Raw genomic sequence first — 13,422 nt, 5'->3', positions numbered from 1 at the left:
TCGATGTTGCAGGAGCCAGTTAGATGGGCGGTCTCAGGGTGGGTGGGCCTCCATGGTCGCAAAGTCGTTACTGAATGGTGAATGGCGAATCCACCACTCGCCAATCACTGGCCCAGATTCCGTGACTAGTTTGGTGAGGGGAGTGTCACAGACCCAGAGAGAGATCTGCAGCATGCAGTAAGTGGTGTATCTTACTATCAATGGGTGTATCCTATTTAATATAGCTCAGTGAGTGTATCAGCGTAAGAACTCTCATGGGTCTGGATAAGATAACAGTAAAAAAAAAAAAAGTAGAAGAAACGTTATGTTTGATCAATTCTTAAAATTAAAAAATTAAAATGACGTCATGTTCAGATGATATTTGTAGATAATAGTAAAAAGGTAATAAAAAAGCAAATTGTTGCTTGTATTCCTGATAAAAAAGGGTAAACATTGGCTTACTGATATGCACATATAAAAAGTATTAATATTAATGGTTTAAATGACAGTTAAAGCATGACATAGTTCAATACTTAAAATATACTTAAAATACAAGTCCTTTATCAGTTGTTTGATCAATTCTTAAAACTTAAAATAAGTGAAAACAAATCATGATCAGATGAGATTTGTATATAATAGTAAAAAAAAAAGTATTCCTTCTTTTAAATGAATGAATATAAGTCCATCATGACAACATAAGTCTCAGCTCAACTTGTCACTTCTGTTTCCTTGATCTTGGAACTTCACAATTGTCACAAATCTCAAGCATCTTGTTAAAATTCAGAAATAACATGGCAAAAAGAAACATTAATTTCACGGCGTCTTATACATTTCATCATCATCACTTTGTGGCTAACAAACTCATGATTTAGAATTATGTTTTGTATTCTCATGTGCTTCCAAGACATAGGCCCATAGTGCCATATTCAGGAATCCACACAAATGACAGATAGCAGTGTTCTTAAGGAAAAATACTAAGATTGATTTAAATGTTTAAAACAGCAAAGTTAAATACTAAAGAAATAAAATAACAAAACAAAATATAACAGCCTTCATCACTTATGTTTGATCAGGTCTGCTTTGCACATATAAAAAGTACTAATATTAAAAGACAAAGCAATACTTTTGAAATTCTTTATCAGGTATTTGAGCAATTCTTAAAACTTAAACAATGAAAATATAAAAATGTCATGATCATTTGTAGATAATAGTAAAAAAAAGTAATAAAAAAAGTAAATTGTTGCTTGTATTCCTTATTTTAAATGAATGAATATAAGTCCATAATTTCTGACAACGTATGTCTCAGCTCAACTTTGCACTTCTGTTTCCTTGATCATGGAACTTAACAATGCAACTTAAAAAAGAATAGAAAAAAATGCCATGACTCTCTACACTCTTTGTGGCTAACAAACTGATGATTTAGAATTATATGTTTTGTATTCTCATTTGTTTCCATGCAATATATCATTATTTTCAGGAATCCTATACATCATGTTCATTTCATGGATTCGACACTTGGTGACTTCATGAAGAATCAAAATGAATAGATTTGAGTAATTTGAGGAAGACTGCATCCTCCACAGTCCTTTTTTTTGCCCTCCATTACTTTGTTTTACTTGTTCATTATACAAATATTGGGTTTCTATTGAGTCAAAGCACCTGTCTGTTCCCATTTCTCATTCACAGACAAGTTCATCTCTCAGTAAAACAACATGAGACTTTGTGAATCTCTTGCTGTTGGAATGAGAGTATTGTTACTTTGTGGAGGGCTGTTTTTGTCTCTGGGTCACTCAGATATTACATGTTTGCCAAACTCTTAATAGCTTCCTCTCTGCTGTGTGTTTTCCACTCACTGGGGATTGCTCCATGGCCCTGGAATTTTCTTCCATAGTGTTCTCCCAGTTCCTTTTGAAACCGACAGATAACCCATTTCCAGTATGTCAGCTTAGACTCATCAGGTGTAATACTCCAGTTAGCATACTTAGGGCCAGCAGTTCGGTACTGTTTAAAAGGAATGTACTCTTCTGAATCATGATGAGGGTGAAAACTGCCATCACTTGCAACCGATGTTGTGCAGAAATCGATAGACAGTTCCTCTGTTTTGCTAAAGTGCCATCCATTGATCCCAGAGGGGCGATGAAAAGGGACACAGTGATCATCAGGACTGTGATCCTCCAAGGTGTTTGTACAAACAGCGCTACAGAATGGACACTGCACCCAGCAGCTGTTACACAGTTGATCAATAAGGATTTGATCAGGTCTCACCCTGGATTCCTTCATGTTAAGTGATGAGAGAATACTCATCTCCTCAATTATGGACACAAGGCCTTTCTCTATCTCCTCATTAAGAAAGTCATAGTCGTTTATATCACTGAAATTTTGACAGCAGTTGGTATCAAAGGTGAGCACAGCTTCTAGTGAACTGGAAACTTTCTTCAGCCACTTGGTAATGTCTCCTCCCTCAGTTTTGACTTCCTCTGTTGCAGTATACAGTGCTTGACTCACTTGCTTCCCTGTCTCTTCAGCATTTTCCTTGAGTATCGTGACTGCTTTATCTTTGTGTTCAGTGAAGATGTATTTCTTTACAGCTTTTTTGATGAAGCTCTCTACTTGTTTCCTTGGGTGATGAATGTAGTTCATGTAACCTTCAAAGTCTTCTTGCATTGCCAGTGATTCTAAGATGTGTTTCTCCAAGTTCACCTTATTCCCACTGAATGGTGGGAAACTGCACTTCATCTCTCCAGCCAGATCAATGGCAGTTTTGTGACAGACAGCCTGACGTGTGGAATCCTTCAGTTTGCTACAGATCAGTTCACCAAGCACAATGGCAGATGAGTTACCTTTACACAAGCTCGCAAATATCTTATAATATTGTATTTTCTTGCTTTCTAAATGAGTAAGTGCATCATTGTTTTTCTTGTATTCTCTGTGGGATTCTACAAGCAGATTACCTGCAGTTTCACATGCATGAAGTAAAAGATCGACTTTAAACTCATGCTTGAGAGTATATGTCTTACTCTGTGATTGAAAATCTAAAAAAATTTCATTGGCATTCTTGGCTACTTCATGCAAGTATCCCACCCTGTAGCCTGTTGTAGCTACATATTTCTTCTTTATTATGGCTATGGACCGTTTTTCAACACTCTCAATGAGGGATCTCATCCGTTGTTGTTCATCATGAGAAAGAACCTCTTTTTTTGAGCCAAGAAGCTTTCTCACCCCGTCTTTGAACCTTTCGATCGTGTTTAGGATGACACAATCAGAATAATCCCCTATTGTTGATATGTTTTTGTATGTGCCATTTTGTTTGCGGTCATGTATATGAGAACATTCAATACCAAGGTCTTGAAGGATAGAATACTCATCTTCGTGTATGTTGATATCCTTTATGGCAGGTGCACCTTCAGTTAACTCAGTAACCCACACTTTCCAAACTCTGTTGAACTGCCTTTCAAGTTCCCTTTCATCTTTTGTCTTGTCTTTAAACTCATGAGCAAGCTCTTTGCTCTTTTGTAGTAGCTTTTTCTCAAATATTGACTTCTTATTATCTAGGTTTTTGCAAGCTATCTTCTGCTGGATTACTTCCTCCAGTTTACTTTTAACTCGGTCAACCTGCTGAGAATGGAAGTCCTTTATTTTAATTTCAAATCGACTTCGCCATTGAACCAACATTTCTTTATCTTTGTCATAGTCAAAGTATGTTGCCATAGCTTTTTCAACTTCTTTGAGAGGTTCGCTAGTTTTATCATTTTCCGTCACTTTAACAAGATCACTTTTCTCAATCCTTTCAAGTTTTCCTGCTTGAATTTTGTTATGAAGTTGGTTTTCAATCGTCAACATGGGGCTCCTCAAAGCCCAGGTCCATTTCCCATATTCGACCTCTAGCTTTCTGTACACTGCAATTTCACGTGTGTTTTTGAAGCTGAAGACAAAGTGTTCGTTCAGGAGGGCGTTCCAGAGGTCCCGAATGCTGCTTTTGAATTCTGAAAGAGACATTCCTTGAGACTTTGATGCTTTTGAGACGATGACGTTTTTTAGCTCTTGGATGCTCTCACTATAACCTGGGTTTGGAGGAGCCATGGGTGGACTTCCTTCCCACAGTTGGGAAAAGTATTGAACATCTTTTTGTACATCAAAAGCAATGACATCACTGAAGCACTCGGCATCACATACCTCCTCTTCAGCAGCTAGTTTGACCATCTTGTCCAGGTTTTCCTGTAGGCGTCTCTTTCCATCCATGTTTTTCTCTGCAGCTGCAATATCTGTCACATTTTGGTGAACAAACACACAACTTGGAGACAGTTTAACCATCTTCATCCTCATGAAAGCTTGAACAGCGATCTGAAGAACATCTTGCATATCAGCAGGATTCTCTCCCATGATGTTGATTAAAGTCATGTTTCCCAGACCAATGACAAATGTTGCCAATTCATTGTCATGGTGAAGAGTGGTGTTCCCTGCCAGCTCAAGAGCATGCAGTCCTTCAGTGTCCACGACCAGAACATAGTCAAACCTAAAGTCTTTCTGCATTTCCTTTGACACTTTCACTAGCTGCATGAAGGCTCCCTTTGTACACCTGCCAGCACTAACTGCAAACTGTAACCCAAACATGGCATTCAGCATTGTTGATTTCCCACTGCTTTGGGTGCCTAGCACTGACAAAACAAAAACCTGCTGGTCTCCCAGTTTCTTGATGACCTCATCTAGAAGACTACTGATCCATGTTAAAGGCACGTGACAGGCATCACCATCCATCAGCTCCATTGGGTGTCCTGCTATCATAAGCTCTGCAGCCAGCTCAGGGTACTTAGACCAGTTCATCTCTCCAGTCTCTGGTCCTCTCATCAGAGATGTATGGGCTTCAAAGATCTGTCCCATTTCCCTGAAGATGTGCTCAAAGCCAAAAGTTGCTGACTGCAGTTTTGCTGATATTTCTTCAAGCTCAGTTTGCTTGACTTTTAGCTGATCTGATTTGTCATGTTTCTTTTTCAAAGCCAAGACCTCAGACCACTTTTTATCATATTCGTGGAGAATTGTACAAAGCTTGTCTGTGGAGAAGTCATCCAGTAAGATTGCAGTCCATTTCAGGAAATACATGCTCTCATTTGATTGCAGAGACTGGAGGCTTTTAATAAACAACTGCACAAGTTCACTGGAGGAAGCTCCACATTGGTTTTCTCGTATTTGCTTCAGTTCCTTTTCCTTTTCACTTTTATCCTTCTCAAGATCTCCTTTGAGATGATACAGCTCTTTGTTCTTTCTGCACCAATCATGCCACAATTGGCCTTGACATGGAAGAAATGTGTCTTTGATCTTGGAAACATCCGGCATCTTCTGAAGCAAATCCAGTATTTGTGAAGCAGCAGATTTCCCTCTTTGGCAGACGTGATCTTCATCCACTCTGATCCCAGGGATGTTGGTCATGTTTTCAAGCTGGAAGACCAGATATGGTCCAGACAAATGTTTTCTAATAATTATTTTCAGTTCTTCAGATACTTCTGACTGACTTCTGTCTTTCAGACCCAATTTGTATTTCCCTCGCTGCATCTCAACTGCATCACTCTCATTATCAACAATGAGACAAATGAGAGGCTTTGGAGACCTGAGAAGGGCTGATATAATGGGACCTTTTTCCATAGTTGGTAGCAGAACAACATTGACTGAAGCTTTTTCAGTCAGTATGTTACGCTGTTTTTCACTAGATCGAGCATCACCATGAAGATTACAGAAGGCTATGCAGTCAGTGAAAGCATCGTTGGGTTTCCCAGCAGGGCAGTACCAGGCAATCTCTGCCACACCGTCCATCAAGTAGCGAGATCTGGTGCTACCTGGGCAGTTCCTATGAAAGAAAGTGCTGTGACGGTCATTGATTAAGGTGTTCATCAGCTGAGATTTAGACACTGATACTGAACCAAGGCGGAAAAATGACACCATGGGTGTCTCAGCTTTGCAGATACGCATACTCTTAGTTGTGACAACTTTTGAGTTATCTGTCAGCTTCCAGCTCTTTCTTATTTGTCTAAGTGTCCACAGAGGACACTCGATATCCATTTGGAATGGGCGAGGCACAAGCAAAGGTACGGCATACTGACACTGTGATAACTTAGTAATCATGTTCTGCCTTAGAAACATGTCTGAGCAGTGAAATACTGCCATTTGAACATCCATTGGATGAACATGGGTTGGTTTTCCTTGATCATTGTCTGAAGGGTCAAAGTCACTTTCTTCTGTATCAACATCATCAAATGTTTGAACATGCTGTGTATGGCTCCCTTCAGTACTGTTTTCTTTTACAGCAATATATCTGGCTCTGTAGTCCAGCATCATCAACTTCTGTAGGAAAGTATGAGCTATATCTTTCTCAGATATCTCATAGTGCTGTTTCACAGGTGGGCCTATTTTAAGAAAATCTGCTGGTGTCAACCTTTGTTTAAAATAATTGTCTTTAAGGTGAAGTCTGCTAAGCAGTGCTTTAGTTTCTCTTTGATGTTGCTTCAGCCGATTGATCTCTTCTCTTCTTTTTCCAGACTATATAGTAAATAGACAAACATGTTAAAAAAATATTACTTCATGCAATGGGACATGGAGTAAATATTTGCTAAAAATCTTTCAAATGTAATCAAAAGTGTATTACCTTATCCTGTTCACCTGAATCTTCATCTATGGTACCTTGAATTTCATCAATAGAGGGACAGAAAAAGTGCTTATGATTACAGTACAGTAATACAATTAAATATTACCATTATAAATAATACTTTAATGTATTTTGATGATGATTACAATTATTTGTTATTGATGTTGTAATTTATGTAATTAATGTAATTTACCATGTTATACATTTAGCATTTCCTTACATACAATTCGATTTAGAAGTATTTTTTAGAACATCCAAGTAATCATTAACTTTAACGTTTTACCTTCCTTATTTGTAGTGATTTTAGACTTGATTTCAGATGCTCCTGGTACTGTTGGATTGTCATCCTTTTCAGCCTTAATCTCTGAGTGGTTGATGTCACCAGGTTCACTCACTGGATCACACTAAGGAAACAAGTGATTAGATTTAACCAGGTTTGTCGTCCTACTGACAAGTTGAAAATACAGTCAATATGACATGAAAGAAAAACAAGCTAAAACAATGTATAAAATCAAAATACAATGAGAACCACATAGAAACTCAAAAGTCAAAACATAAATTTTGACTAAACAAAACGAAGACAGTTCGGTAACACTTTATAATAACTTTAATCTATAAGCCATTTACAAGCAGCTAGTTAATGATGAATTACACATTAATTAGTCATTACTTATTATAGATGTTATAATCTGATTAGTCCATCATCATATTAGTGTCATAGTTCAACATTTGTAAAACATTAGCCGATGCTGGTAAAATTCAGACATGACCTATAAAAACGTACACAAGTTGTAATGGAGTTAAGTGATTATTTGTGCATGTTTTATACATGATTTGTTATGGTGTTATAAATATAAATATATTAATAAATACTACAATTTATTTATTTATTCATTTATCTATTTATTTATGTATTTGTATATATTTGGCCATCCTTAGTTCTTACATGTGTGACAGCATTCACACAATGCCGTATCGTTTGATTAATTTTACTTTTCGGCTAACAATATTTCTAAGAGCACTTTTTAAACTGTGCATGTACATGTCAAAATGGTGGGAATGCAATCAACTAGACTGAGATTGAATCATTGTGAAGATTGTATTTTTCTTTGGTCTCGTTTCAGAAACAAAACAAGTCGTATGATGCTGATGAATGTCAAACGTTCTTACCTCAGTCTTTGTTTGATCTGAACTCTCCTCCAGTTCACCTGCAGAGTATTAGTTGAACAGATTGCACAGCATGAAAGAGAATCAGGACAGTAAAATCCAGCCACCTCTAATACCAAATGACTAACAGGGCAAACTGCAGCATGTTTCATTTTTCTTGGTCAGAAACACAAGTCTGTTAACACGTTCACTGCCAATGACGTGTTAATACGTCAAAAAAAATCCAACGGTTGACTGCCAATGACGTGTTAATACGTCAAACTGTTTTTTCAGTGGTTTCCACTAGGTGAGGCCCTTGGGCAATAGGTGAATGTGGATCCGACCTCTCCCGCTGCCCCGGAAGTACTCTAACAAAGATTTGTATATAAGGAAGGCGCCATCCTTTGTTCGGGGTGGGTTGAAGTAGGTAAGTTAGATACAGAGCGAGACAGCATTACATAGTGATTTATAGATAGAGAATTTCAGCAATTTAGCAATTTAGAGTCAGATTTAGAGCGAGTTGGTTAGCGTAGTTGATTTAGTTTGTTAGTTGTTAGTACAGTAGTAGTGTTTAGTATAGTCTTTATAGTAGATTTAGTTTAGATAGTTAGTTAGCGCGTAGTTACAGTTAGTGTTCATTGTAGTTAGCTTAGCACATTTAGCTTTAGCGTTAGCGTCAGTTCATTTTAGTATTTAGCGTTTATTCTAGTTCAGTTTGATCGAGTTGGTAGCCGGTAGATTAGCCTTATTTCAGTTCAGTTTGATCTAGTCGTAGCAGTAGTTGTTTTATTTCAGTTTAGTTTAGTTAGTATTTTCAGTTTTTAGTTTAGTTGGGAGTGGGTACGTGTTTGTGCCATGCCGGCCAAGCGCAAGCGGTCTTCGGCCAAACGCAAGCGATCGGCGGATCAGAGATCACTGCTCGATTTCTTTTCCGTCCGAAATAAGCTTGTGCCGGAGACCGATTCCGAGGTCTCGGATGAAGAACGGGGTGAGCCCATGCATGTCGCGGCTGCGGCAGCTGGGCTGACTGAGTCCGAGTCGAGTGACCTCACGTCTTCCCCAGACGCGGAGGATTCTGAAGAAGAATGGGCCCCGTCCAGGAGCGAAGCTCCACAGAGCAGTGGTAAGACGATGTTTGAGATGACTTGTGTAACTTGTGTAAATGTAATTACTATGACTGTACAAAAGCCAGCAGTCAGTCAATTCATTTTACTGAATTTCAGACTCTGAAGATGAGCCTGTAGCCAGCTGTAGCGCTACAGCATCTGGTGCCACAGCCTCTGGTGCCAGGAAAATGGTTAAGATCACACTTCAGGATCAGGTTTATTTTCACATCACAGGTTCCAGCCAGAATTCAGTACCACACATATAAAAAACACTATTTTATGGTAATTATGTATTTCTATAATTTGCAGATGGAGCTGGAAGTGGGAAACGTCCTCAGCCTGCAGGTCCTGAGTGGTGTGATGTTGACTGGGAGCCAACCCACATCCCCTTCACAGCAGATCCGGGTCCTCATAGTGGTGGTGCTGCTGCTCAACCAGTGGACTTCTTCCAGCTCTTCCTGAACAATGAGCTGCTCCAGGATATTGTAGAACAAACTAACCTGTATGCCCACCAGTGCATCAGTCAGGTCAGTGAGGCTCTGCCACATTCAAGGCTTGGGAGGTGGAAGGACACTACAGTGGCAGAAATCAAGACCTTCTTGGGACTATATTTCCTCACTGGGATCGTCAAGAAGCCTGAACTGTCCATGTACTGGTCCACAAATGAACTGCTTGCTACCCCCCACTTCAACAAAACCATGTCTCGCAACCGCTTTCAACTCCTAACACGATTCCTCCATTTCAGTGACAATGATGATGTTGACGATGCAGACAGGTTGTACAAGGTCCGGCCAGTTTTGAATGACCTGTTAGGAAAGTTCAGAGCCATGTTCACACCAAGTCAAGACATCAGTATTGATGAGGGGATGCTCCTGTGGCGTGGGCGGTTGGCCTTCAAAGTGTACAACCCACAGAAACCCATAAAGTATGGGATAAAGTCGTACATCCTCTGTGACTCCCAGACAGGTTACTGCTACAGCATGAAGCCCTACTGTGGTGAGCGGTCCTCCCTAGGCGAGACGGTGGAGTTCCTCCTCGGGGACTTGGCAGGGCAGGGTTACCATTTATACATGAACTATTACAACTCTGTTGCAATGTGTGCACAGCTGCTGAAGTGTCAGACCCATGTCTGTGGCACTGAGGAGGAACAGGGGCGAGCCACCTGCTACAAAGGTTACCAACCACACCGTGAAGATGGGGGAAACGGTCATGCGCCACAATGGTGGCACCATGGTTCTGGCCTGGCGCGACAAACGAATCGTGAAAATGGTTTCCACTATGCACGACGACACGATGGAGACAGTGCAGGTCAGGCAGAAAGGCAGCAGAGAGAGGGTCCCACACGCAAAACCCAAGTGCGTTGTAGACTACAACAAGTACATGAATGGGGTAGACAGATTGGACCAGAACATCGCATACTATCCCTTTGCCAGGAAGACATCCAGGTGGCCATTCAAGTTTGTCATGTACATGTTTCAAATGTCTTTTTATAACGCCTTTGTTCTGTACAAAGCTAAACACCAACAGAGAAAGTGTAAAACTTTGATGGATGTTATCCTGAGTGTTGTCTATGCATGGACCAGACCTGTGGTGGAGGAGGAGATGGGTGGGGTGGGGGAGGAGGGGGGTGGGGGGGAGGAGGAGGAGGTGGGGGGTGGGGGGGAGGGCAGTGACCAACCTGCAACCATGCCCCGGGCACCACACCTGGACCCTCAAAGCAGGCTGGATGTCAATCTAGCGGGCCATGTACTGGCCAAGTATCCAGCCACACGCAAAAAAGATCACCCATCGAGGAGGTGTAGGGTTTGTGCAAGGAATGGTGTTAGAGGCGAGACACGCTACCGTTGTGTCGAATGTAATGTCCCATTACACAGGGCTCACTGCTATGAGGTGTACCACTCAGATAAGAACTATGCTTAGTGGCACTGAGTAGGCATGGGTCGTAAAAAAAAAAAAAAAAACCTGCCAGGAAGATTTGTTTTTGATGCTCTTTGTTTGATTGTTTGCTAGCTAGCAGGAATACATAAAAAGCACCTGCCGATTTTCATGTAACTTTGTGGATGGGTGTAACATGGGCCAAGGAAGTACCCATTACATTTTGGAGCAGTTCTGGATTCGGTGTACGAGCCCAAACCGGTTTGATCACGAACCGAAAAAACCTATTAAAAAAAAAAAAAACTATAAAAAAAAAAAAAAGCTGAGTGACCTGTGGTCTGCTCTTGTTTTGTATTTATTTTAACATTTATTTATTTTATTATTGTATTATTCCTCCATTATTGAAAGCAACTATTGTTCAGATGTCTGATGTCTCACTGATGCCAAAAATAAATGGTTAAAGTGACTGTTCTGCCTGTTTGATTGAATTTCACAAAACTGCATTTTTCTCAGCTTTCCTTCTCAGACGCTGAAACCATGCTGTATTCAACGGCTAATATCTACATAACTACTAACTCTACAAACTAACTCTTTTAGACAGAGAAAGCACACATTCTATTAGTTCTTTTTAGATGATTGGTGTTCACGAAGTCCTAGCAGAAAATAATCCTCGGCTCTTGTAAAATGAGCCAGAATCCTCAAAAAAAAAAAACTGGCAGAAGCTACCTACAGTATTGAAAAAACGGCTGGCAGTGAATGTGTTAAACAGCTGGGCTTGAGCTCCCCAATAAAAATTGCCCAATTGCATTTGAGATTGAACAGATAGCTGTGTGCTCAATTATCCAATTGCAGGTGATATAGGCCTACTGATATACTGTGTGTGTGTGTGTGTGTGTGTGTGTGTGTGCGCGCGCGCGGCGCGTGCGTGCAGGGCCCGATTCTTGGAAATATCGCAATATTCTGGGAATCACGATTTTGACGTTTCTGCAGTGTCATATGAAACTAAAACATAAACATCATAAGGCATTGATTGGTACCAACCATGTCATCCTATTGCTATAGCTTGGGATGTGGCTAAAAAATGCTCCAAAGTTAGGCTACATTTGAGGGAAAAAACATTTTCAAATGGGTCCTCTTTTTCACAGCTTGTGCATGTGTGTGTGTGTGTGTGTGCGCGCGTGTTGAACCAGTAGTCTTATGTTGTTATTTAGCCTTTCTGATGCTACTGTATTGCATCATTAAATCAGCAAATGTTACAGTATGTACTATGTAGGCCTACTTTATGGGGGGAAATGTTTGTATCCGCAGTGGAAGTGGTCCCTGGGAAATTTGGTTTGGTATTTGTTACCTGATATTTGAGTAAAGTGCTACCATGTCTTTAATTGCAAGTTTATGAGTCATCTGTCATTCCTGTTTTTCACATGTTTGTGGTTTTATCTCCCCTGGACTTACCTTTGTGTCCTGAGCTGCTGATTGACAAAATCTGCACTAGATCATTCCTTTTCATCAGGGTCAAAATCTTCTTGGTCACCTCTAAAGAATGTCGGTAGTAGGTCTGCGTAATGAGATCTATTGTGGACATCCTGTCTGCATTCTCTAGTTGCCTCTTTGTGATGGCTGGGACATCTTTGATGGCTGGGAAAGAGTTTGGGATCCCAGGTTTCTGTAGCAACCACTTAAACCTCTCAAATTCTTCAACTGTCAAAGCATCCAGGGTATTCAAGAGCTTCATCCAGAGCTCCCCATTATCCATGGCCATTGTTGCTCCCTGGTAAATTAAAAAAATATTTTCAATATATTTCAGACTCACCTGTATAGGCCTAACAGTATCTAAATAAAAGGTCAAGAAAATAACAAAATCTGTCCCAGAAAATTCAGACAAAGTTCAAATTAATTTCCAATTTTTTTTTGAGTTGCTCCGAGCTATTCCCCCCCCCCAATAGAATCACCAATATTGCAGAAATCTCTGCAATTATTATAAATCAGTGATCATCCCGAAAAACGTTCACTTTTGTGTGAATACCTCCTACTGCTTTTTCCCCCAGTTTCGGAAAACTGGATGAGATGTACAGGGCCGCTGCTGGCCATTTGGGTGCCCTAAGCGTAATTGTTTTGTGGTGCGCCCCCCCCCCCCCCCCCCCGCAAAACTTTCAATAACTGTCAAACGAAAGACTGCATAATCATTCATCATGAATGATACTAGTGTATCTCCATTACATTACATGTGGCAAACAAACGTTAGGGTTGTGCTACAACCCAGGTTTTACGAGTGAGAACGAGAGCTCTCACTAGTGCCTACAACGCTGCGACGCAGCCCTATGGAAGACTGTCATTTTGCTCCAAAATTACTTTTCATTAAAACCGACCAGCCACCCGTAGGTGGCGTGGTACCCCCTGGGGCTGACACGGATCCACGTGACTACGTCACGTCCTGTCAGCCCAGGGATAATCACCCTAATTTCTTCCAGCCCGCTGAGATCCGACGCACCCCGTGACGCATCGACACAGCAAGGCTGGGTAGTAGTGATGCGCGGGTCACCCAGAACCCGCCGGGTCCCGCGGGCTGGGCCGCCCCGCAGGCGGGCTGGGTTGGCAAATTATGAAAATATCGCGGGTGCGGGCGGGGCAGGCTCAGAACGTGACAAAGCAACATTATTAAATAATTTAGAGCAATGAAACACG

General features: G+C 40.7%; 1 protein-coding gene across 1 annotated transcript; it reads right to left on the bottom strand.

Annotated features, from left to right (window-relative positions):
- Positions 1–1,776: 1,776 nt before the first annotated feature.
- LOC310788510 (interferon-induced very large GTPase 1-like) lies at positions 1,777–12,499 on the bottom strand (the record flags this gene model as incomplete). Its single annotated transcript, XM_083650053.1, has 6 exons — positions 1,777–2,930; positions 3,309–6,507; positions 6,614–6,648; positions 6,897–7,017; positions 7,784–7,821; positions 12,193–12,499. The coding sequence occupies 6 exons, from the start codon at positions 12,497–12,499 to the stop codon at positions 1,777–1,779; spliced, it is 4,854 nt and encodes a 1,617-aa protein (XP_083506179.1).
- Positions 12,500–13,422: the final 923 nt, after the last annotated feature.

Source organism: Poromitra crassiceps, assembly GCF_964638095.1.
Source record: "Poromitra crassiceps genome assembly, chromosome: 13".
Lineage (NCBI taxonomy): Eukaryota > Metazoa > Chordata > Actinopteri > Beryciformes > Melamphaidae > Poromitra > Poromitra crassiceps.
The sequence above is the reverse complement of the archived record's forward strand: the minus strand, read 5'-3'. Positions and strand labels throughout refer to the sequence as shown.